Genomic DNA, 26,675 nt, shown 5'->3' on the forward strand with positions numbered 1-26,675 from the left:
CGCAGCATTTCAATAAATGAAAGTTTTTTTTTTTAAATTGACTTAGATTTTTTTTTTCAAAAACGATAAACCTCAAAATTTTATAAATTTAATACATATTTTTTCGAATATTAAAATATTTTAGAATCATATTTAATGAGTCATGTCCCCAACACATTTTTTTTATCATTACAAATAATTTAACTTGCGAGCCGTAAGCCCCGCCTCTTGGTGACGTCACACTATAGTAGTTTCTAGAGAACCCGAACGCGGGAGCTCGTCCGCGTGAGTAAAAAAATAAGGAATTTCTGGTGAAAATAGCAATAATTGTGCTTCTTAAACATTTAAAAAGGTATTCCTGTGAATAACAACAGCCGAGTGTGTTGTTGTTGATACTGCGGCAAGTTGGTTAAACTTTCTCACATTCGCGAGGTAAAACATGACAACAACATTGCCTCCCCTTCCTTTTATGAGTGCATGGAGCGAATCAACATGTCGGAAATAAACACGCAGGTGTGTAACGATGACATTACGCCGTTGTCGTTCGCCCTTCTTGAACTCCCAAACTCTTGTAAGCCAATGAGTTCGGAGCCAGTTGTTGCAGGTAACCATGCCAGCATGTTCGTAACCATTCGCTTTGTACAAGCAACCCCAAGAGAGGCCAATGTCGCCATTGAGAGACAATATCCTGCATGAACTCACCTTCGTCTCCCGGAGGTTGAAAAGTGGTGTCACTCCTCGCAGTATGAACAGTTTTCACCCCCGGGTGAAGAGGACAGAGAAGTGGGTGTAAGTTGATGTCGTTGCCACGTACGGAACCTACTAGAAGGCGCGCTATAATGCATGTAATAGCCGCGCAACGACATGGGTGTTGGAATTTCTGTGTTGCATTTGGGTCCCCTCGTACAGTTTAGCTTTTGCGAGGCTGAAATATTTGAGTGCCCTCGTAAAATTCAGCTAAAATATGCTGTGACGCATCAGTCATCGTTCTAGTCATCAGTTCATTGTCAGCATGTCTGTATGATTACATACATGATGTATACCTTCTATAATAGTCCAGGGTTCTAAACTCCAGTTCACTTTATTATAGTGATTACGGTAAAGTGGTCCATGCAGTCAGTCACGTTTACAGAGAGTTACCAAAGCTTGTTCTATGGATGATGAAACATTTCACATGGACTTAATTGAAGCCATTTAGTTTTTTGGGGGGGTCTACTTTTGTTCCCTTCTTTTAACGTCGATTACGTGTCAGGCGTTGTTGTGATTTTGCAAGTGATACCAATTGGAAATAATAGGGACAAATGTGCACTTTCGTCACCACACTATTGGCAACACTAAATTGGCCCTAGTGTGTGAATGTGAGTGTGAATGTTGTCTGTCTATCTGTGTTGGCCCTACGATGAGGTGGCGACTTGTCCAGGGTGTACCTCGCCTTCCGCCCTAATGCAGCTGGGATAGGCTCCAGCACCACTCGCGACCCTGAACGGGAGAAAATGGATGGATGGACACTACTAAGGCCTTTTTAAATCAGGATTTATATCTAAATCCTAAACATCCCATGCATTTTCTACCGCTTGTCCCTTTCGGGGTCGCGGGGGTGCTGGAGCCTATCTCAGCTGCATTGGGCGGTACGCGGGGTACACCCTGGACAAGTGGCCACCTCATCGCATGGACAACACAGATAGACAGACAACATTCACACTAAAGGGCCAATTTAGTGTTGCCAATCAACCTATCCCCAGTTGCATGTCTTTGGAGGTGGGAGGAAGCCGGAATACCCGGAGGGAACCCACGCAGTCACAGGGAGAACATGCAAACTCCACACATTTAATATAAATATTCAAGCTTTTTTGCGTTTCGGTATTAATTAGCCTAATGTGTATTTAGTTGTTTTATCATTATAAGAGCAAATACAATTAAACTAGCTTTTTACTTGTCTGAGGTGAATCTTATCTGTTACAGAGTGGCAAAAATGTGAATAAAATGAACAAAAATGCTTCTGGAAGTACAAATATTTGCAATAAATTCCGCATGAAGAGGATTTTAAAGGGGGCCTATGCAAAACCGAGGTTTTTTACCTATTGGTACCTGTTTTTGTGTATTTGGGATCTGCATAAGTCTTGAAAGTTTTAAATGGCAATCTTGCCTTCCTTCACACCCCAATCGCATTGTGTCGTCAGCGGATATCTCCTTCTTAGGTAGAAATGTATCCAAAGTGCTTTGCGCGAGTCCGCCATTGTAGTCCGCAACTTAATCAATAAGCTTCTTCTTTTTCTCTATCCTCGTGTTGTGGGGCAGACTGGCTCGTACTTACATATGCATCTTGCGCTGCTGCCATTTCTGATGCAAAGTAGCATATAGTTATAACTTATATTTGTCAGTAGAATCCATATAGAAGCACTAAAAACTAAAACATGGATAATGGGGAGAAGACGCTGTCGAAGTGGAGCCACGTATTAAGACCGCCCACAAAACGGCAAGTCCTGGAGGGACAGTCAGAAAGCATCTTGAAAAAAAGTATGTTGAACATAATCTATGCAAAATTTTGACCGAAGAACCACCATTAAATGTTATGTAGACCACAAGGAAGTGTTTTAAATGTTGAAAAAAAAATCTAATAGGTTGTACTTTTATTCATAAAGGTGTTGCTCCGCATACTTTAAAACTTCTCTATTACACACTAGGCCTACTTATATTAGTACAGTATGTATAAATGTAAGTATGGGACAGAGAACAATTTCAGCTCATGTCTAATATTTATTCATGCATGATTATGTTCTCTTCTATTAACGTTTACTTGTTTGATGCATCTAGTAATTGTAACTTTTCATAATTTTTCAAATTAAACTGTAATGTATATTTTAAAGGGATTTTATTCAATTTGTTCTTATACTGGTAGAAGTATTATATAACGCTATATTTCATATTCCATATCCATCCTTTCATTTTGTAAATCAAAAATGTTATTGAGTAGAAAAATTGTGAATAAAAAAGATATGGATTTGTACCCCTGTAATTTTACATGTACTTGTGTACAAGTACTATTTTTTTGACTACTATTTTGGTGCTATCAAAAAATGTTGCAAAATAATGGTGACCTTTGACCAGCAGGCGTCACTGTGGATCATCATAAGATTATGCCTTCCCAAACTACATATTTTGTAACATACTGTATATGTAGTATGGTGGTAGAAACTGATAAGCTTTGAATCCCAGATAAAAAAAAATTTTGGTAGGATTGATCCTTATATTATCTATGTGTGACCCTAATGTGTTAATTCACTGTACATTAGTAATGTACTTTACCACTGATACTTTGTGCAAATATACTTAATGTGTCTGGTCAAATGTAAAAAGTGGTGTATTTCAAATGTTGCTGCTCTTTGGGAACCATCTTTAAACAATTTAAAATCACAGGGCGAAATAAATTATTTTTTAACCATTTTTTCTGCACTGACTGCCTTATCTTATCTATATTCAACTCTGTATGTAGGGTCTCTAAATAGCTTTCGATAAAAATAAAAAAAGATACGTACTGAGTTATTTATTTTAAATGCCCGTTTTTTTTTTTACATGAATGATATGCAATGGCTGTTTTATAGCATCTGCTATGTTTAATTTAATGACACTTAGATTATGTATTATTTAGGACACTTTACCTAAAAAAATGTAGGCTTTGTTTGCCTATGTGAGATTAATGTAGTGTCATATAATATATACTGTATATATTTGTTTTACCCACAATCACTTTTCATATACAAAACTCAAAACCAGTCAAGTTGGCGCCTTGTGTAAATCGTAAATAAAAACAGAATACAATGATTTGCAAATTATTTTCAACCTATATTCAATACTTAACGTTCGAACTGGTAAAGTTTGTTATTTTTTGCAAATATTAGCTCATTTGGAATTTGATGCCTGCAACATGTTTCAAAAACGTTGGCACAAGTGGCAAAAAAGACTGAGAAAGTTGAGTGCTCATCAAGCACTTATTTGGAACATCCCACAGGTGAACAGGCTAATTGGGAACAGGTGGGTGCCATGATTGGGTACAAAAGCAGCTTCCATGAAATGCTCAGTCATTCACAAACAAGGATGGGGCGAGGGTCACCACTTTGTGAACAAATGCGTGAGCAAATTGTCGAACAGTTTAAGAACAACATTTCTCAACGAGCTAATGCAAGTAATTTAGGGATTTCACCATCTTCGGTCCGTAATATCCTCAAAATGTTCAGAGAATTACAACAGTGTGGCTTTGTAGTAAAAGAGTAGCAGGTACTAGACTGGCCTGCCTGTAGTTCAGACCTGCCTCCCATTGAAAATGTGAGGCACATTATGAACGGAGACCCCGGACTGTTGAACAACTTAAGCTGTACATCAAGAAAGAATGGCAAATAATTCCACCTGATAAGCTTCAAAAATTGGTCTCCTCAGTTCCCAAACGTTTACGGAGTGTTGTTAAAAGGAAAGACCATGTAACACAGTGGTAAAATCCCCCCTGTGCCAACTAATGTGTTGCTGCCATTAAATTCTAAGTTAATGATTATTTGCAAAAAAAAAATTAGTTTCTCAGTTCGAACATTACATATCTTGTCTTTGCAGTGTATTCACTTGGATATAAGTTGAAAAGAATTTGCAAATCATTGTATTCTGTTTTTATTTACGATTTACACAACGTGCCAACTTCACTGGTTTTGGGTTGTAGACACAATCTCAATGATTTAGTTACTTCACAGACTGTGTTCCTGTTAAAATTATACAATATCTAGAATAACTTAAGTATCAAAAGTATCAATATTTTGATAGGAGAATCGATATTATAACAAAGACTTGGTATTATTATTGATATTTCAGTATCAATCGGCACATCGACTATATACAGTATAAACATGTACAATGGTTTTTCATGACACTTTGCCTTATTACTGGGCAAGTGTTGATAGAACATCCCCCAAAAAATAACAAAACATCATCTTTAGTGTCTTTTACCAATAAGATCTCATTAAACATGTATGTCTTGTAGTAATAAAATGCATGTAATACATTATGTAAATTAGGGAAAACACCATTTCATAACTTGTACTCGGAGAGCGCAGACCTCCACCAGGCACTACCTCCCAAAAGCAAAAATGTCCTATATCCGTATCAACCCCGAAATGTAATCGCCTGTTTGTAATCTAATTTCTGACATTTCCTGCAAGTTTAGTCAAAATACGTCCATAACTGAGCTATCTATAGCAGAATGAAAGAAACTGAGTGAAGCCTCTTGTCAGTTGCTCACTTCTCTGTTTACACGACACACCAAATCTGATTTTCTTGTCCTCAAATGACACAGATCAGATATTTTTTTGATTGTCTTAACGCCCCAAAGTTCTTTAAATCTTATCTTTCCGCATCAGATTTGGCCCACATTAGGAGGTATAGTCCAATCAGATTGGAATCTGATTTTTTCAAGTGACTGCAGTCCAAAAGGAAATGCGACCTGAATGTGACCTGACTGCGTGAGTTGAAAGATAACACTAACGTAGATTCATGCTGATGTCCGTGGTTCCTCTACTTAACAGCCATAAAATGATTAGATTACACAATATACAGGTAAAAGCCAGTAAATTAGAATATTTTGAAAAACTTCATTTATTTCAGTAATTGCATTCAAAAGGTGTAACTTGTACATTATATTTATTCATTGCACACAGACTGATGCATTCAAATGTTTATTTCATTTAATTTTGATGATTTGAAGTGGCAACAAATGAAAATCCAAAATTCCGTGTGTCACAAAATTAGAATATTACTTAAGGCTAATACAAAAAAGGGATTTTTAGAAATGTTGGCCAACTGAAAAGTATGAAAATGAAAAATATGAGCATGTACAATACTCAATACTTGGTTGGAGCTCCTTTTGCCTCAATTACTGCGTTAATGCGGCGTGGCATGGAGTCGATGAGTTTCTGGCACTGCTCAGGTGTTATGAGAGCCCAGGTTGCTCTGATAGTGGCCTTCAACTCTTCTGCGTTTTTGGGTCTGGCATTCTGCATCTTCCTTTTCACAATACCCCACAGATTTTCTATGGGGCTAAGGTCAGGGGAGTTGGCGGGCCAATTTAGAACAGAAATACCATGGTCCGTAAACCAGGCACGGGTAGATTTTGCGCTGTGTGCAGGCGCCAAGTCCTGTTGGAACTTGAAATCTCCATCTCCATAGAGCAGGTCAGCAGCAGGAAGCATGAAGTGCTCTAAAACTTGCTGGTAGACGGCTGCGTTGACCCTGGATCTCAGGAAACAGAGTGGACCGACACCAGCAGATGACATGGCACCCCAAACCATCACCCAACCATGCAAATGTTGCATTTCCTTTGGAAATCGAGGTCCCAGAGTCTGGAGGAAGACAGGAGAGGCACAGGATCCACGTTGCCTGAAGTCTAGTGTAAAGTTTCCACCATCAGTGATGGTTTGGGGTGCCATGTCATCTGCTGGTGTCGGTCCACTCTGTTTCCTGAGATCCAGGGTCAACGCAGCCGTCTACCAGCAAGTTTTAGAGCACTTCATGCTTCCTGCTGCTGACCTGCTCTATGGAGATGGAGATTTCAAGTTCCAACAGGACTTGGCGCCTGCACACAGCGCAAAATCTACCCGTGCCTGGTTTACGGACCATGGTATTTCTGTTCTAAATTGGCCCGCCAACTCCACCTGACCTTAGCCCCATAGAAAATCTGTGGGGTATTGTGAAAAGGAAGATGCAGAATGCCAGACCCAAAAACGCAGAAGAGTTGAAGGCCACTATCAGAGCAACCTGGGCTCTCATAACACCTGAGCAGTGCCAGAAACTCATCGACTCCATGCCACGCCGCATTAACGCAGTAATTGAGGCAAAAGGAGCTCCAACCAAGTATTGAGTATTGTACATGCTCATATTTTTCATTTTCATACTTTTCAGTTGGCCAACATTTCTAAAAATCCCTTTTTTGTATTAGCCTTAAGTAATATTCTAATTTTGTGACACACGGAATTTTGGATTTTCATTTGTTGCCACTTCAAATCATCAAAATTAAATGAAATAAACATTTGAATGCATCAGTCTGTGTGCAATGAATAAATATAATGTACAAGTTACACCTTTTGAATGCAATTACTGAAATAAATCAAGTTTTTCAAAATATTCTAATTTACTGGCTTTTACCTGTATATCCATTCATACATAAAGTTACTTTTATTTATTTTGTTGTAAAAAAAAACAAAACTTATTTTTAAGGTGTGGTGACTTTTATTTGGCAAAATAGTAGTAGTAGCAGCAACTTTCTTGTTCATTTACGGAATCAAGTCAACTTCGTCTTCTTTTAACTTTATCGAACTGTACATGCAATTGACGTCGAGGCCACATTGGGGCCAAATTGGGGCCTGTGAGCGTTTATACTGGAGTCTGATAAAGATCCCATATTACTTTTAATCTAAACTTTCCGCTGGACAAAAATCAGAGTTACAAAAAATCCACTTTGGCCTGCAGTGTAAACATAGTCTTTGTCTGTTGTTGGTGGGGGCAAGGCTGGGAGCATACACACACACAGAAGTTGAAGCTTGTAACGTACACATAATGTAGTGTAGTAGAAATGATCCGGATCAACCCCAAAAGGTGATGAGTTGTTCTTTATCCTATTTCGGACATTTCCTGAATGTAGAACTTTATGAATTATTTTGCTAACTAACTTTCTAACTGACGGACAAACCAATAGCAACAATACATAACCTGCTAGTTGAGGTAGTTAAAACCTGGCAACTTGTCAATAGAAAATAAATTTTTGTGTGCGTTTGGGGAAATTTTTTTGTTAAAAACAAGTGCTGCATCTCTTAGTGAAATTGAGACATAATATACTAAATATGAAAATAGAAACCCCCAGTAGAAATTAATGTGATTGTCTGTATGTTTCAAAACAATTTTTTATATAAAGACTCAAAAGGCACATTTGGTAAACTTAAAATCCTAAAGACAGAATGTCACAAAAATAAATATTCAAATGGATACTTTGCTTTTAGCAATACAAATACTGCAGTTTATGTGATGTCCCTTGTACATAAGACAGTAAAACCTTAAAGGCTCTAACATACAGTACAGCAAATGCTGTAGTGCATACTTAAAAACAATGTAAGCCACTTAAATGTGCGAAAACTTGGTCCCTACATTAATGAACAGCATTTTAACATCGACAAAATACTGTGGTATTTGAAAAGAAACATGTCTAATTAACAAAATAATTGTGAAATCCATCTCTAAGAAGAATACTATTCCGTTCTACTGGTCAAAACAACCAGTTACGTGAAATACTGTAAAGGAATAAAATAAAGTAGAGGATTTTGGGGGAATACAGAGTGTGGATGCCTCTTTCCTTTCACAGTCTTTTCCTCTTCCTCTTCCTCTTCTCACTATTTCACAGATGTGTGGTAGACTTCCACAAATATGATGACATATGCTCATATAATTTTATAAATATAGTATTTTAACAGGATTTGTCCTTTTGCACGCCACTGCCTGCATGACACCGTTCAGTTGTCTTTCATCCGGTATCAATCGTCCTTCGTGGTGTCTTTGCCCTGATGCCTACTTTAGCTAAACAAAGGCCTCTGGGATGTCTGAGCCGTTGATTTTGATGTAGATCTTGGCGTTGTTGTCCTTCTTGTGCCGCTCTTTATGGAGTGTCTGTCTGTAGCAGATGAGGTACAGCGGCAGCAGGAAGCCCAGCATGCTGACAGCGAACAGGCCGATGTTGACCTGGTTTGGGTAGAAAACGTCTGAATTAGTTAGAATTAGCAGTAACTCAGCAGGCAGAAGGCAAAAAGTTATAGAAGTTGAAGATCTAGCAAATATTTCTGGAGAAATATGACTTATCTTTGAAAATCATTTTATAATAGTTTTTTTTTTGTCATGCTACCAGAGAAGAGAAGGATACTAATGATGGCAAAGAGGAAAAGTGTGATGATATCATTGACAGTGACATTATAAAATGGTCCGGCTGCTCAGTATGATAAACAGTTAGTTACAGATACAAAATGCACACACAAATTTGACTAAGCATATTCTAACATAAATAATGATGCTCAAAGCAGTGTTTCTTAGCTATAGGCAAACACCGGTGCCCATTGTTGAACGGCGAGCGCCCTCTAGAGGGCCACCAAAAAAGATCTGTCTTCAGCTGTGGTCCGTATGGGCAGCAGTTCACAATCATTGTGAAAGACATGACGACGAATTATTTTTGTTAATGCATTCTAAATACTAAATTAAAGTCCGCTTGCAGTGGAGCCGATGGAAGGTCCTTTATTCCGCCCATAAAATCTAATAAATAGCCATTCAAAAAGTGCCAACAATACTCCATTTACATGTTGTGACTTGAATATTAACCAAGTGTTAGTGATATTGTTATTATAAGGGCGAACACAGACTAACTACAGCTGTGTCAACAAGCTTGTGTACAATTTCGACATGATTGACTGGCGAGGTGTGTCCTCGCTCCCTGGAAGTTTATTGTAGATCATAAATCATGCCTCTCAGCTATAAAGTAGCTGGCGTAGGACATATTCCTTTAAGTTGCTACACTTTGACATCCATGTAGGACTGGGAAATGGTGAGAACGACACAAAAAGACACTTCGTCCCCCCCAGCCACCCAACCCTGTTTCTTCGTTAGGATTATGAGACATTCTTCACCTAAATGATAATATATGAACATCCCAGCAGTTGGCATCCCAATGACAGCAGACCTCGTACAGTAAGTGATATTTTATTATGTTTGTTGGCTCTCATGAAGTCTGCAGTGAGTAATAATGAGTGATGAAAAAATAAAAGCAAATGCTGTGATGCGTTTTTGAAATTAATGCGCCACATATGCTTAAAATGATCAAAATACGTAAATATTAAATGTTGTTATAAATGTGTCCATTACTATGTTACATATATACTTACATCATGTATATAAAACCCTAAATGAGGTGTTTTGATGTTTTTTTAAGGGCTTTTTTAAGCAGAATTGAGTGTGTATTTAATATTTAGAATGCATAAAAAAACAACAACAATCTTCGTCATGTCTTTCATAATGATTCTGAACGATAGGCACAATTAAAAAAAATGCAGTTCCTGTTTAAGTGCAAAAATAATATTTAAAAAAATCAAAGTGGTGAAGCTGTAATTTCATTTGCACTTTAATTGTATTGACAGCTTAGTAAAGAAACATATATTATTGTTTTTTGTATTATTAATTTAGGTAGAATATTCTTATTTTAACACTGTGTAATTGTATGTAAATTAATTTTTCATCAGTTTTTATGAGTCCCTTTCTTTGCAGTATATTTTAATTATATTTAATTTTTGTAATAAGCCTGACCTAAGCCTGATAATAATAATTGTGATTAACACATACTTTCGTATCAATTGGCACAGTTTGTCCTGTTAAACTGTAAGTAGGATAGATATAATTATGATTAAAAGTAAGATTAAGAGTAAGATTATTAATTCAGTGTCAATATTTCAGTGGGCTCTGGGCCCCTCTGTAGTGGAAAAGTTGGGCCCCGGGGTCAAAAATGTTAAGAACCCATATTGGCTAATGTCTAGCATGAACACAATCAGAGTTCCTGTCTTCAGATGATTACTTTTACCTTTATTCTAGTTTTATTTGATCTTATCATGCTGTGTTCAAGAAGGTTCAGTTGTATTTGCATGGGTGTGTGTGGAGAGATACATACCCAGAATGGGTCTCCCTCCAGGGGTCCCATCATAGCCAAAAAGAGTGGCTGCTGCAGCAGAGCAAAGACAGCACTGACTAGTGACTGCATGCCTGTTAGACTGCCAAACTGCGAGGAAGGGTACCTGAAAAAACACATAGAGAACATTCACAGAAAGAACTCACATCTACACATGGTCTATAAGGTCAATATGATGGGAACTTGCATCAAGTGCAATGCTGGAACACTTACACAGCAGCGTAAAGGCCACCCACGGCTGAGTGAATGAATCCTCTCACCACTGTGTGCAAGATGAATGAAACAATCTGAGACGAGACAGAAGAAGAAGACATTAAAGTCACCAAATTGAAGCATCATATAAAAGGAAGATTTTCAGACCAACATAGGAAAAGTATCCTATTGTCCCGAATACGTGTAAGCTTGAATGAAGTGCTCTTTACACGTATACATACATTTTGTGCCAAACAAACTTCTATTTCAGTGACACACACACAAGTGGCGCGGAATGATGATGCCAATTTTAAGATAATTGTGATCAATATAGGAGAGTCATTAAACTATTGTGCAGCTAAGATATATGATGATGATCCTTTTTTGTTACAGCGTCTTTAAAACATATATTTTTATTTTGTATTGAAATATATGTTTTTATTTTCTTAAAAAAGAAGAATCGTCTCACAGTTTAGTCTGTCATGTCATATTTTTGTGTCAGTAGCGTATCAGAAAGGGTCAATTTAGGTTGATTAGAAAGTAATTTCAATAACTGGGGGCATTTGAAATCAAACCTTCTGGAAATGTCCGAAATGGGATAAGGAGCAACCGATTAGGCCTTGGTGCTGATCCGGATCATTTCTACTATGTTATCTTATGGTTACACTTCTGTGTGTGTACGCGTTTGTGTATGCAAGCAGCCCTACCGAGACAAAGATAGTGGTGACAGACAATACTGTTCACTCCATTTATTTCATTGCGCTGTCGATAGCTCAAAAAGGGCGGATCTTCAGTAAAGGAACACGTCGTTCCATATTGAAGCTGATCTGGATCATTTCTACGAAAGGTTACCTTCTGTTTGCATTTCAAACTTTAATTTCTGTGTGTGTTGTGTGTGTGTGTGTGTGTGTGTGTGTGTGTGTGTGTGTGTGTGAAACAAGAGTCTTCATCAAGTTGTATTCATTCCTCAAGCTCTAATAGTTTGCGTTCTCCGAGTGCTCTTCTCATTCTTTATTTAATGGTGTTTAAAACTCAGAATATTGTTGCTTTATCAGACCGTGTTCAAATAAATGGTTTATGGTTTAAGTTTATTTCGAACATGCATACAATTACAACATGATACATCACAATTTCCAGTTTCTCTTTTCAGCATGTTCAAAAAGGAGTAGGAAGAAGCACAGGTTATTTAATCCTAACCCTTTTCCATTTCTTAGCAATGGCAAACATCTTTGTTCACTTTCTGTTCTCAATTTGTACACAATTCACTCCAAAGATAATATAATTATAAAAAAAATAAAAAATAATTAGTGAAGTAAGTTGTATTTCATATGGTGAAATGAATAAGATTATCAGTAGGTTCAACATGTTCATCATGATTCTTCTTCTTTGTACTTTGAGTTTGAACAGTTTTTAAGCAGGATCATATCAGCAAATTGTTCTATTTCTTTACATAATCCATTCCATAATTTAATTCAACATACTGATATACTTAAGTGTTGTATGTGCATACAAATGTTTCAAGTTACATTTTTCCCTGACATTGTATTTAAATTACATTTTTGATTCATTATGCAACATGTATGTGTTTGTTCAGTAGTAACATTATGTGTCATCAGGGCCACAAAAAATATACATATTACACAAAACCCAAGACTACAGTATTGTTCATGTGCTGTATTTGCTACACTGTCAACAGTGTGAAAAATATAGAAACGTGGATGGATTTGCAGTACGTGGATCAAATGGCGCAGTTCTATAATGTTTAATATGTTCAAACCCCGGCCGAGTCATACCAAAGACTATAAAAATGGGACCCATTACCTTCCTGCTTGGCACTCAGCATCAAGGGTTGTAATTGAGGGTTAAATCACCAAAAGTGATTTCCGGGCGCGGCACCGCCGCTGCCCACTGCTCCCCTCACTTCCCAGGGGGTGATCAAGGGGATGGGTCAAATGCAGAGGACAAATTTCACCACACCTAGTGTGTTTGTGACAATCATTGGTACCGGTACTTTAACTTTAACTTTAATAATATTGGTTTACTTCAGCGTGAGTTTTGTGTTGGCTTGTTGTTTTAAAGGTTGAACACGGGTCACATGAATGTTGGTTAATTGTTGGTGAGACAAAATTGGATACAGGCACTAAATTCGAATTAGGTAATAAGACTTGCTTTATAAAACCCCACATTTATAAAACAGGTTGTCTTTGCAGTTTACTGGCGACATGAAGAGGCTTCAAAGTAACGTTTTATGCCTAATGACCACTTACCTGCAGGGGAAGGTTAGGTATCAGGCAAGTGATCCCAAAGCCCACCAGAAGAAGATTCGTTAGTACAAATGCTCGTAGGGCGTTGGTCACCTTCTGGATCTTTTTGTCTCTTGGCTTTGTTTTTGTCATGTCCCTGGCAGTGAAGAACACACAAATGTGAGAGTCAAGCATGCACACTGAGGTCAATAATGTATTCTTAACATGTACATTTCCCAGTGGGGGATCTGTAGGACTGTGTCAAAGAGTTTTGAAGATTGAAGAGTAGATCATTGTAAATCAGTTATCGTCCAACATTTTTTCACTAAGGGGCTGGTGGCAACTATGATGCATTTTACTGTACACGACCTATAGGGGGCATATTTTCAGGCAATGATATTCAACTCAAAAATCTTAGCAATGTCACTGTAAAATGAACAAGGCTTACTTGCTACAGGTGTCCTTTGATTCATCTTTGTCCTCGCACTCCTTCAACTTCCAGTCCATAATTTGGCCGATCACAGGAGTAGTCATAAGGCAGAGGAGCTGCAGCACGCCAAAGATGGAGGAGTACAAACTTACTACAAGGGGATACACATAGTATTAGATACTGACCAAAAAGAAAATACTGCAGGAGTTCTAGGATTACTGCGACTACAGAAAGTAGTTATATGCATTAGTCTTGTCTTGAAGTCCTGCTCGAGGAAAGGTGCATGTACTACGAAGGGCAAAGTCAGTTAATAATTACTACAAATGATTAATGGTGTTTTTAAATGAGAAACCAAATGAAATGCTGTGGTGTAAATGTACCCCCAAGGCAAACTATAAGGTAGCAAAACCAATAAAGTAAAGCAGGACAATAAAGGTTGTGCTAAATGTTAAGTAAATGTTAGGCAAGAGAAACGAACAAGAACCGGAACAGTATGAGATTGCAGTATGCTAAACTGCCAAATGTTAAATAAATGCTAGTCTATTTAATAGAACAATGACTGGAAAATCTGGACTCTTACCAACTTCCATTCTTTCCACTGAAAACAACAATTATTGAACAGTTTTAATCATTCAAGTAACAACATTGATTAAAAAACATGACTGTAATTCACAATAGCTTACAAAAACTATCAAAAAGTTAAGTACCATAGTGAATTGGACTGTTACATGATGCGGAAAACCAATAATTACATACAAACTGGTTATTGCTTATGTTTTAAACTTGTGGTACGATCAGTTTGGGACTGGGCATTAGAAAAAAAAGAGCCATAAATAATTGTTCTATAACACCCAACCCTGAAAATGTTGGTCTTGGAAAAATCCTAACCTGTGTTGAGGTCCCCATCACTGAGTGCCTCGAGGACACTGTTCATGGCCCCCATGTAGAACAAAAGACGGAGCTGAGTGACTGACATGGTCACCAGACTGAGCAGGAAGATGGGGCTGATGATAGTTTTCAGGAATGACTGGGCTGTAGATTAGAGGAGAATGCTGATTAGTAGTCATAAATAGAAAATATGTATGGGGATTGACTAAAGGCCGTATTTCTTACACTCCTCCTTGGACTTGCTCTCCAACTCTAGGTCCGTGGTGGAGAGACAGAGCTTGTGGCCTTCCTTGATAGGCAGATCCTTTTGCACTAGACTGTTACCCACGCTGAGACGACGGCCCACTGTGGTCACTTGGTGATAGAACTGTTTGCCTGTGATTTTGTGGTCAAAGCCCAGCCAGCTGAACTTGATCTTAACCCTGAGAGAAGGAATGGTGAGATTCGTGAGTAGAGACACATGGTATGCTTCGTCTTCTCAGCACATTTTTTCACACTCACTTCCTCCTTACCATGCTCGGAAAACAAAGTTTTGTAGAGCTATAGCTATAGGCTAATGCTCGCAAGTGATGCAGGCTGTTTTGGTTGGATCATACGCCAACTAATGGCCGGGATGCTTATAACTAAAATTTTTGCTTCCAACATAAAGCATGACAATTAAACGTGAGACAGCTCTCATCACAAACCACTCTTAAATTGGGGCACTCCTAAGTCTAGGTACCACTGTATTTTTTTGTGATGCTGCCACAGCGTGATGGAAAAGAGGAGAAATATTGACCGTGAAACCTGAAATAAACTTGTTTTCATTGAGGGCCACATTGGAGTTATGGCTGCCATCAGAGAGCTGCTTGTAACAGCGAATGATATATGAATTTGACTATGCATTTGATTATCATCTTTTTTTTTTTACATACACTGTAAAACATATGTACGGTAGCTTTTACATTAACCAGAATTTTATTGTAAAATTAAAAAAAATTTTTTACAACATGTACAGTGAATGGTAAAACAGTACCACGTTGTTTTTTTTACAGAAAAAAGCTTAGTTGCCAGAATTTTACTATAAACAGAAAAACAGTACCACTGTTTTTATTTAATTCTTGCAACTGAGTTGGCAGTTTTTTACTGTAAAAAATGTGGCCCAGTTTTTCTATTTACAATAACACACTGTAAAAACAACAACCATAGTTTTTAAGGTACTAAAATGGCAGCTCAGGCGATACCATAAAAAAACAGCGGTAGTTTTTTCAATTTACAATAAAGTGCTGTAAAAAAAAAACAGTACATTTCACCGTAAAATTCATTGCCATTTTTACAGTGTAAAATTTGATTTATAACTTGCTTTGAAATCATAAGTCAAGCAGATATTTAATTATTCATATTTATTTTAACACATTCTTTGGAAGTATGATAATAGAATATTTGTTGCATTACTAATACTGTACTAATAAAGTTTCAAATGTATGCAATTTCAAGCTGTACATATATTTTTTCTGTCAAAATGGAAAGAACAAATACATGTAGCATGAAAAGATAAGGTACTTTATAGACGCATATTATTTCCAGGTGTTCATGAGCCAGCCATATGAAATGAAGAGGTGGGCCAGATCTGTCCCCCGGACATTGAGTTTCACACCTGTAATGTAATGTATCCATAGACAGCTGACACACCGGTATCTGTCCTGACTACCCAGTTTATTATGGCTGCATTTTAAGTGTATGCATTTGCAATACAACACATCTTCTGCATTGCATCCCCTACTCTTACCATACCATACCAACTTTATTTATAAAGCCCTTTAAAAACAAGCACAGTTGAAAAACAAAGGGCTGTACACCACAAAGAAATAGAGGCAAAGGACAGACTAAAAAATAACATTTAAAACAGAAATAAAAATACACAATTAAAAAGCAAATATAAATTACCCTAAGAACAGTTTGTTAGATAAAAACAGTTTAAAAGTTAAAAACAGTTCAAAAAGTTAAAAGCTAAAAACAGTTCAAAGTCTCATGCTGGGTTAAAAGCCAGTGAATAAAAATGGGTTTTAAGAAGGGTCTTGAAAATAGCCAAAGAAGGGGCCTGTCTCACATGGAGAGGGAGATCGTTCCAGAGTTTGGGACCCGCAACAGAGAAAGCTCTGTCCCCTCTGAGCTTGCGCTTTGTTTTGGGTACCTCCAGGATCAGCTGATCAGCTGACCTGAGGGACCGGGTGGGGGCATACAGATGGAGCAGCTCAGAGAGGTAAGGTGGGGCAAGACCACGTAAGGATTTAAAAACGAGTAAGATAATCTTAAAATGGACTCTAAAAGACACAGGCAGCCAGTGGAGGGAGGCTAAAACAGGAGTAATGTGCTCTCTTTTTCTTGTGTTAGTTAAAAGTCGGGCAGCTGCATTTTGGACCAGCTGCAGACGTGAGAGGGAGGACTGACTAATTCCAAAATATAAAGAGTTACAGTAATCCAGCCGAGATGTAGTAAAGGCATGGATTACTGTCTCTAACTGTTGCCTAGAAAGAAGGTTTTTAACCTTGGCCAGCTGACGTAAATAAAAAAAGCTGGCTTTCACCACTGTGCCAATCTGACGGTCCAATTTAAAATCACAGTCAATACGAAAGCCCAGGTTGGTGACCATGGGCTTAACGTGCAAAGCCAAAGGGCCAAAGTCAACAGGGGGGAGCTCACAGGTACCACTAGGTCCAAACACTATTACTTCTGTCTTCTTTTCATTAAAATTTAAGAAGTTTAGGGCCATCCAGGCCTTGATATCCTCAAGACAGGCAAGTAATGGCTGTATTGAAGAGGCATGATTTCTCTTTAATGGAAAATACATTTGTGTGTCATCGGCATAACAATGAAAAGAAATATCATGCTTTCTTAGGATTGAGCCCAGGGGAAGTAAATAAATAGAAAAGAGAAGTGGTCCCAAAACTGAGCCTTGTGGGACCCCACATGTCAAGGGAGCAACGGAGGATTCAGATCCAGCAACATTCACAGAGAAGGTCCTGTTAGTCAAATAGGACTTCAGCCAACTCAAAGCAGTACCACAGATGCCCACTTGATGCTGCAGGCGTCTAATTAAAATATTATGGTCCACCGTATCAAATGCTGCTGTTAGATCCAGTAAAACTAAAATTACATGATCACCTAAATCTGTTGCTCGAAGGATGTCATTAAAAACCCTTAATAAAGCTGACTCGGTACTATGGAGGGGTTTAAACCCAGACTGAAAGACTTCTAAAATATCACAGTCCTCTAAAAAAGTGTTTAACTGGGTAAAAACAATCTTCTCCAAAATCTTTGAGAGGAAAGGCAGCTTAGAAATAGGTCTAAAATGGGCTAAAACTGAACTGTCCAGACCAGGTTTCTTTAAAAGCGGTTGAACCACGGCGTGTTTAAAACTGGTAGGAACTACTCCAGAAAACAGACTGCTATTTAAAATATTAAGAACAGGCTGCCCTATGCAAGAAAACACTTCATTAAAAAAGGTAGGAGGGACAGCATCATGGGGGGAACCTGAGGGCTTCATATGATGAGTTAACTCTTGTAACTGCCGCAGAGTCACTTGCTCAAACTGATTAAAAACAGCAGAGTAGTTAAAGGGGACAGAAGGGTCAGAGGTCGGAACAGAAATGAGAGCCCTTGTTGTGGCAATCTTATCAATAAAATACTCTAAAAAGGCATTACACAATTCAGAGGAGGGTTCCAAACATGTAGGCTGAGGGGCATTAAGAACAGAGTCAATGGTTTTGAATAAAACACGAGGGTCAAGACTATTTGAGGCAATAATGTTTGCCAAATGTTCTCTTTTTGCCTCTTTTACTGTGCTCTGATATCCATGCCAACAGTCTTTTAAAATCTGGAGTGACACCTGAAGCTTGTCCTTCTTCCACCTGCGTTCAGCTTTGCGGCACTCACGTCTTCAATCACTCTTACTTAAAAGGTTCACATTGTGATTTTTTTGTACATTTAAAACACTTCTTTGTGGTCTACATAACCTGTATTGATGTTTTTTGGTCAACATTTTGCATAGATTATGTTTTACATACAGTTTTCAAGCTGCTTTCTGAGGAAGGAAACATCGGACTAGAATCGGACTAGAATGACACACTCGCGCAAAACTCTCCTGGTAAAACTTGGTAAAACTGGTAAAACTTTACCACATATGGAGATATCCGCCGACGTCACAATTGGAAAAACGTCACAAGCTTGGCAAATTCCAAACGGCTCGTTTGGAGGAGGTATGAAGGAAGACAAGATTGTTTTATAAATATCTACGCAATGCCTCTATGGTTTGATTTCAATTTTTTGGTACTTATGCAGATCCCAAATACAAAAAAACAGGTACCAATGAGTAAGAAAGGTTGGTTAGGTCTCCTTTAAAACATATCCTGATTTTTGCTATTTCAATTACAATGATTCTAAATCCAAACAAATCAGCGCTTAACCAGCAAGCTGTAATGAATAATGTTTAACCTGAGTGGTTCCACCGCATGTCCTTCAGTTTTGTTTATAAATGCAAATGGATTAGATTGGGATACATTGTTAATTTAGTTGTACGTATATCTGTGTTACTATGTGCCATACTAACGTGTAGTCCATGTCCTCTGGTCCTGGGAAGGGTTCTAATGGCCAGTTGAGGAAGCAGTTGACGAACACCAGTCCAGCACACGCGGCCCATACGACCAGAATAGTGATGAAAGGTACTCCAAAGTCGTAAATCACCTTTGCAAAAGGACGTGACCGTGGTCAAAACAATGTCAAAGTTGTTAAATGCTAATGGTTTGAACATGTTTCCTGTTACCTTCACACCAGGGAAGGTGACAGCGGAGGATGCATAAGAGCCAATCATCAGGGCGATGAAGGTGGAACGCAGGTCACCGAACATATTGGGCAACTGGTGAGAGAGACAGATATTTTTCATTTTTCAGCATAAAAGTACTGACATGAAGCCTCATTTAACGGGTGAAAAGTTCGAGAAATTGGGTGACCAAACCTCAAAAAAGTAATTAAACATTAACAAGCTCTTCTGCTTTCCAGAGACTGAACAACAACAAGAACATTCAATTACATAAGAGATGGGGAAAAAGAGAAAGCGGAGGGGTGCCCCCATGGCGAGGAGCCAGCGGTTACAGCTGACTGTTGCCCAACGCCTTAAAGGCCATGCCTGTGTCGACTAGAGGTAGAGACCTTTAATAATTAACTGAATGCTTGTTGTTTTCAAGGTGGTATTAGGAGGGGTGAAATAAGGAGGAGATACAATGTATACAGCAAAGGTGATAAAGAGTGACAGAGCCCTATTTATTACACTATATACAGTGGTGGAATGTTTTATTGGGAGATTTACAAGACCCCTCTGTATCCCCTCTGTGGTGATCACCATGGTACACTTTGGACCATGTGACTCCCTATAAGGCTCAGATGGTGGCGAGTGGAGGAAACAAAAGGAGAAAAAATGCAAAGGATGTCACTGCTTGTTTTTGCTCTCTCTCTGGCTTTAAGCCACATTTAATTCCTGGAGTGGGAAAAGTGGACGACAACACAAAAGGAATGACTGGAACTTGTGTGTAATTGTTTTGTTACTGAGCAGAAGTCTTGCATCATAGTGGAGGTACTGTAGCTCCTAATTTCTCAAAGCTGACGTAATTTTGTTGTTACACCGAAAAATATTTTAAACTTCAAGACAATAATTAATTCTACATGTGTTACTAGGCTTTTTGTATTTTGTGTCTGCACTAAAGTTCCTTATGTTGTTACTACTTTTTTTCTCTCCCTAAAGATCCCATATGATATTTTCCACAGTTTTAAATATGTCTGAGTGGTCTCACAACAGTGTGTTGTACGGTAGGAGTATTGGCAAGGACATCACCTGATTCACGGAACGATACAATATTGTGATATGGCGATATATTGTGATATTATGCATAATTTACTGATACATTTAATATGCGTCTTAAAATAGAAGTTGTATATATGTACACTAAATCAGTGTTTTTCAACCTTTTTTGAGCCAAGGCACATTTTCTTCATTGAAAAAATCCTGACGCACACCACTAGCAGAAAACATATAAAAATGAAACTCAGCAGTCGATATTGACACTAACAAGTTGTTCTCGCAATTGTTGGATATAAATTCAAACCATAACCAACCATGCATCACTATAGCTCTTGTCTCAAAGTAGGTGTAATGCCACGACATCACGCCGTGACTTATTTTGAGTTTTTTGCTGTTTTCCTGTGTGTAGTATTTTAGTTCTTGTCTTGCGCTCCTATTTTGTTGTTGATTGTCATGTCATGTACGGATGTACTTTGTGGACGCCGTATGCTGCTCCACACGCTGTAAGTCTTTGTTGTCGTCCAGCATTCTGTTTTTGTTTACTTTGCAGCCAGTTCAGTTTTGGTTTCGTTTTGCATAGCCATCCCTAAGCTTCAATGCCTTTTCTTCGCGGCACTCGCCTTTTGTTTATTTTTGGTTTAAGCGTTAGACACCTTTTTACCTGCACGCTGCCTCTCGCTGTCGTCTGCATATTGTGATCACAACAACAAACCATGTTCCCGACATCCACAAAGCAATTAGCTACCTGCTGCCAACTACTGACATGAAAGAGTATTACACGGTTACTCTGCCGCGCTCTAGACAGCACAGACACTCAACAACGGCACATTATTTGCGGATTATAATTACTAGTTTGCAAAAAATATTTTTAACCCAATTAGGTGAAATTACATAATCTCCCATGGCACACCAGACTGTATCTCACGGCACACTGGTGTGCCGCGGCACAGTGGTTGAAAAACACAGCACTAGATGATAGTAATAATTCATTAGACAAACTCAGTCAAAAATCAATGTAGTTTAAATGATACATTTCCATTTATTACAATTGTACAGAAAGAGCATCACATTTTTTGCCACTTGAATATAAAAAAATGCCCTCTACTTTTTTATCTCATTATGTGAACTATAAATTACTTAACTATTTATTTGTGAGAACTTTATTTATTGTTTATGTATTTGATAATGATTTACTTACTCATTTGTCTATTTAGTTTTTTGTTGATTCGTTTTTTTGTTTGTTCACTTTTGTGTTCCAAATTGAATACAAACAAACATGTTAAAAACTGCTATTATATGAAAATGGGTAGTATTCAATAGGATCTGCTTCCTCCTACTCCTTTTTGAACATGCTGTAATGAGAAACAGGAAATATGTTCTCTATCATATTGTAATTGTATGTATGTTCGAAATGAACTAACACCATAATCATAACCATGACCATAACTGTCAATTTACTTTATGCATGGCGTGGTGCGAAGTTATCATTGAATTATAATCAGCCAAAAACATGACTTTAGAAATATAAAAATAGAAATAAAAATTATTTAATGCATTTTTAATAGATATCAGGACATTAAACATTAATATTACAATCTATAGAAAAAAATGTAGCAGTATATTGCCATAGCAAAGTTTTTTTTTTGTCCAAAATAAAGTCTTAATGTTGGAAAATAAACTTTATTTTTAGAAACCCTACTGGGAACATGCTGATTAGTGTGCCTGTATAGCTTTAATGGTAATGAGCGGTGTCTATGTACATGTACAGGTGAAACTCAAAAAATTAGACAATCGTGCAAAGGTTCATTTATACTAGCAATTACACCCCTTTTGAACATGTTCATTGGGTTTTTGCTTGCTGTAGCCATTTTGGAGGAGCCAATCAGATTACATGATGTTCATTCATGGTGTTATTGAGCTATATAAAGCTTGAAATCCCAACATTATCATAAAAGCTTAACATTACTAAAGTTTACTCAGCACAAACATCCGTTCACACACTTACCGTCAGGGAGGTGAAGGTCATGCACATGCCCCCGAAGCCGTTGAAAGTCAGGGCAATAAAGATAAGGACAGAAAGTTCTGCAAACAAAGCAGGTCAAACAGGTCATTGTCGGTCCGTCAACAACCAAATAAGTAACTAACAAAATATACTGTATGACGATACAGCACTGTATGACTTTATGCACACTAACCGTTTGGTTGGTATGCTCCGTATGCAATGAGCAGACAGGACAAGCCAAAGCATGTACTAAAATGACCAAAAAAAACGTTATTTAGTTACAGACACCAAGGTGTTCAGCCATTTGATAGCATAGGGTTGTCCTTACCTTCCCAAAAGTCGGAGTTTGCGAGGTCCGTATTTGTCCATGACAATTCCCATTGGTAACGTGATGGCTGACAGGAGGAAAGAGCCCACAGTGAAGGCCAGGTTCAGCATCTCATCCTGCTCTTTACAGATTAGCCAGCCGTTCATTCTCAGTTGGCCATCGGCGGGGGCAAGGGGCTTCATCTCCACCCCGTCTCCCAGGGCCACCAGCACCCCGTCGATATCTTCATAATAGTCAGCGTAGTCGTCAGGAGCTTCGGTCGTCGTCAGGGACAAGTTGTAGCTGGAGCTGTTGCCTGCAAATGTACAGGAAGTCCAATTGGACATGACAGTGAGTTTTGGTGGATGTTTGAATCCTCCGTTTGTGTGACTCATCATTTCATTCATATCGGTTTAACGAGAAGTATAAACTTCCATCCCAGGAAGTAGTTTAATCCCAATATGAATTGTAAAATAAAATACAAATAAGTTTGTGATGTTGTTTTTAAACTAAACAACAGCAACAAATATGGAGAAAAGATGGACACACTTCATTATCATTCGTCATTTCCTGCATTTTGTTATCACATACCCCCCCTCAAATTCCTCCTCCTCATCACTTTTTCCTATCAGCCTGTTGTTCCCTCCCTGTCCTTTATCAGCGAACTTTAAACTTCCATATTACTGTTAATAAAGTGTTGGCTGCTGCGTTGCTCAGTCTCGCTATCACCTGTCACATGCCTGAAAAGAGCTGAGCTTGCGCTGCAGTCATCTCTTACATCATCTGCAAGATAAGACACTTGCATCATCGCTGCAGGAAGTTACCTATACAAACATGGCGTCAGATATTTACTGAGGTCAGGGTTCGGGTTCTATGCAATCGCCAGATTTTAACAACTGGGTATCATTATTATTATTATTAAATTGACATTCCCTCTGAGATTGTGTGATAATAGATAGATAGATATATAGATAGATAGATCGATACGTTAGATTAATACAAATAAAAAGTACTAAAAATGGCATAATACACCTAAGAATATACTCAGTATACATATATATATAAATGATAAATAATAAATGGGTTGTATTTGTATAGTGCTTTTCTACCTTCAAGGTACTCAAAGCGCTTTTGACACTACTTCCACATTTACACACACATTCACACACTGATGGAGGGAGCTGCCATGCAAGGCGCTAACCAGCACCCATCAGGAGCAAGGGTGAAGTGTCTTGCTCAGGACACAACGGACATGACGAGGTTGGTACTAGGTGGGGATTGAACCAGGGACCCTTGGGTCGCGCACGGCCATTCTTCCACTGCGCCACGCCGTCCCTATATATGATTTAGGACATTGTTGCTTTTCTTTCTATAAATTCACTTTTAATTTGTGTTTAAGCTGACAAACAAAATGAGAAAATGAACATAAGGGGTTCCAGCCATCCATCCATTTTCTACCGCTTGTCCCTTTTGAGGTCGCAGGGCGTGCCGGAGCATACCTCATATAGTAAAATTACATGACGAGTACTGATTTCTGTACAAGAGCTAATAAATAACAGTTAACTACCATAGTAATAGTATACAGAACAATCATTTTGTTCTTTGGTTTTCTGCCCCTATGTCTAAGTTTGTTTTTAAGACTTAGTTTAGTTTATGTTTTTGAGCGTTTTGGCATTTTTGAGGATCTCTGACAGACGCCACAATATGGACCCACATCCTCGAATTGTCAACAAATTAATTAATTAGAGGAGAAGAGAGGATATTAGAGGAGATAAGTTAAATAAACTAACTATAAAAGAGTACATAGGGGAAGATGATAGTGTAAGTCTGACATGAATCAACCTTTGCTGCTTCTTTGCTGGAATGGTTTGCATATTCCTAAACTTTGCACGTAAAAACACAAGTGTCAGCTTTTTGGTCAAATATATATAGCGTAGATTGTAGCTCGACAATAAAACAACTCTTACTCCTTCGCAAACGTGTTCTTATTCACACTCACAGTATATGTCTTATGCAATTACTGCGATTGATCAATGATAACTGGCACAAGTAAATAGAAATACTCTAAATACGGTACAATTACAACACTAATGTTCATAGTAAATTTAAAAATAAGGACACCCAATGTAACTGTAAAATATGTTTGTGGTGCCTCTTATGGGTTGTGGTCAAAAATGCTTCAGAAGACGTGCTAACATTTTTGTAAATGACTTGGCGAAAAGTTTTGAAGATGTTTTGCCATTTTTTGTAAACACTCTTGTTCAAGTTTTACACACATGTGCTTGTCAGTCCCCTAAAGTTGTGTAGCAAAGTACGTGGGGTTTGGGCTCAACACCCTAAAGTTACAGTGGGTGTTTTGTAGAGCTGTGTGAGAAATTTCAAGTCAATGTGACTTATCTCAGGGCATTCAATCGATCGCAACTGGACTGTTTGGTTTGTCGTAGAAGACGTTACGCCTGTCATCCAAGTAGTCTTCATCAGTTCATGCTCATGGACTTGGATTGGTCAGATCTAGTCTTAGACTGGTCAGATCTCGTCTAGCTCTAAACGTCTTCTAAGACAAACCAAACAGTCCAGTTGTGATCGATTGAATGTCTTGAGATTACAATGATCTGGATGAATGAGAATATCAATAGACAATGTGAGTTATGTGGTCAAACTTTGGGGTTTAATAACAGCTTGTAAGAAAAATAATAGCACCGGCAACAAAGCAAGAGTGGGCATTTTGACCATTTGTCACCTTTTTATCAGCAGCAGATCAGTACTAGTGTAGAAGAGTTGATAATATCAGGGCTAATAAACCAAATTGTTTTGAGGCCACATTTTGTGGGAAATAAGAGCCAGGGGGCCAGACTTATTTCTTCACTGTTATTCTTATTTTGTATAGTCCTGAGAATCGGTTGTTTTTGAGGACGTACTGCAAAACAGATGGTCAAGGGTTATCTGTATCTGACAGAACTCTTGTGTTTATAAGAATCTTCTGCAACAATGTTAGTCTTCTTAACTGAACTTAGCTGAATAGCCCTAGCTTTTATGAACAGATACTGAAAGTCTGTTAAAAAAAAAAAAAAACAGGACAACCCATATCCAAATTCAAAGGATATTGGGATGATTTGGGATAAGACAAATTGGTGCAGGGCTATCCAAAGTGCGGCCCGCAGCAATTTTTTTAATGGCCCGTCGCATATTCTTAAAATAGTATTAAGAAAACACACATAAAAGGTAGAATAAAAGAGAAAATGGGTGTAAAGTAACAAGAAAAAGTTGAATTGGTGATGCTAAAAGCTATAGACAGACAATATTTTTATTTTCAAGCTGATACATCCATCCATTTTCTACCGCTTGTCCCTTTTAGGGTTGCGGGGGTGCTGGAGCCTATCTCAGATACAGGTAAATAACCACTTATCAAGACCGATACCGATAACTTATTCATATCTATTATTTTTTAAATATAGATTTAACAGTAGTTTGTATACACCTTTCTTTACGGCTGGCTTCAGGGCAGCTTCGTTAGCAGCCGGTGTTTTCATAGGCTTTTAAAACACTGTCATAGCAACTCTGGCGTTTCAGGTGGTTGACAAGGTTTGATGTGTTGATGCCCAATTTTTTTCCCTCGTCACAGAATGTTGTAAAACATTTGGTGTAAATAGCACCTTTTTGATCTATTTGAAATGTACCTGAATCCAAAGAGGTAAAGGAGAACCTCTCCATTGTTCAAACACAGTGAAAAAGCTGTGGTGTTGAGTTACCCCAACAGTTGTTCGACTCACCCTCGTCGCTGCAAAGGTACGAGTAGAAGCCCTCGGATTTGAGCATAATGAGGAGCGATCCCCATCCCAGAAGCACGGCCGAGAAGAGGAGATTCTCAACGATAGCGGTCACCGCCATCCACCAGCGGCGGGCGAACGCCGTTGCCAGCGTCGGAGCCATGGTCCAGGGAAGGAAATATTACACTGGTGAAGATCTGGAGTGTAGAGAGACTGAGGGGAAGGAGAGGGAGTTGGTTGTGTCGCCTCGCTGACTGATGAAGACTCAGAGATCACTTTATCTGGGAAGA

The 26,675-nt window shown here is 38.3% G+C and overlaps 2 protein-coding genes and 1 long non-coding RNA gene across 7 annotated transcripts in view; 1 reads left to right on the forward strand and 2 right to left on the reverse strand.

Annotated features, from left to right (window-relative positions):
- Positions 1–825, reverse strand: part of LOC133607663 (prolyl 4-hydroxylase subunit alpha-2-like) — a 33,831-nt gene extending 33,006 nt beyond the window's left edge. For all 4 annotated transcript variants that reach the window (XM_061962509.1, XM_061962507.1, XM_061962508.1 and 1 more), the window contains exon 1: positions 682–825. The gene's annotated coding sequence lies outside the window, so the exon portion shown is untranslated. The remainder of the gene's footprint in view (positions 1–681) is intronic.
- On the forward strand, positions 216–26,035 carry LOC133607665 (uncharacterized). The gene is made up of 5 exons (XR_009815434.1): positions 216–264; positions 19,095–19,176; positions 19,289–19,373; positions 19,514–19,655; positions 25,974–26,035. It is a non-coding gene; the product is annotated as an uncharacterized lncRNA (long non-coding RNA).
- Positions 7,270–26,675, reverse strand: slc43a2b (solute carrier family 43 member 2b). 2 transcript variants are annotated; one of them, XM_061962504.1, is made up of 14 exons: positions 26,389–26,675; positions 22,640–22,934; positions 22,505–22,560; positions 22,315–22,391; positions 19,278–19,370; positions 19,065–19,198; positions 14,702–14,898; positions 14,477–14,620; positions 14,169–14,186; positions 13,607–13,739; positions 13,183–13,315; positions 10,937–11,010; positions 10,706–10,829; positions 7,270–8,742 (listed from the first exon to the last, which is right to left on the reverse strand). In XM_061962504.1, exons 1-14 carry the CDS (start codon positions 26,546–26,548, stop codon positions 8,581–8,583), a joined length of 1,800 nt encoding a protein of 599 aa, XP_061818488.1. In that variant the 5' UTR covers positions 26,549–26,675; the 3' UTR covers positions 7,270–8,580. The 2 variants fall into 2 exon arrangements, with proteins under 2 accessions (XP_061818488.1, XP_061818489.1); XM_061962505.1 differs by lacking the exon at positions 14,169–14,186.

This window comes from Nerophis lumbriciformis, linkage group LG09, assembly GCF_033978685.3.
Source record: "Nerophis lumbriciformis linkage group LG09, RoL_Nlum_v2.1, whole genome shotgun sequence".
NCBI lineage: Eukaryota > Metazoa > Chordata > Actinopteri > Syngnathiformes > Syngnathidae > Nerophis > Nerophis lumbriciformis.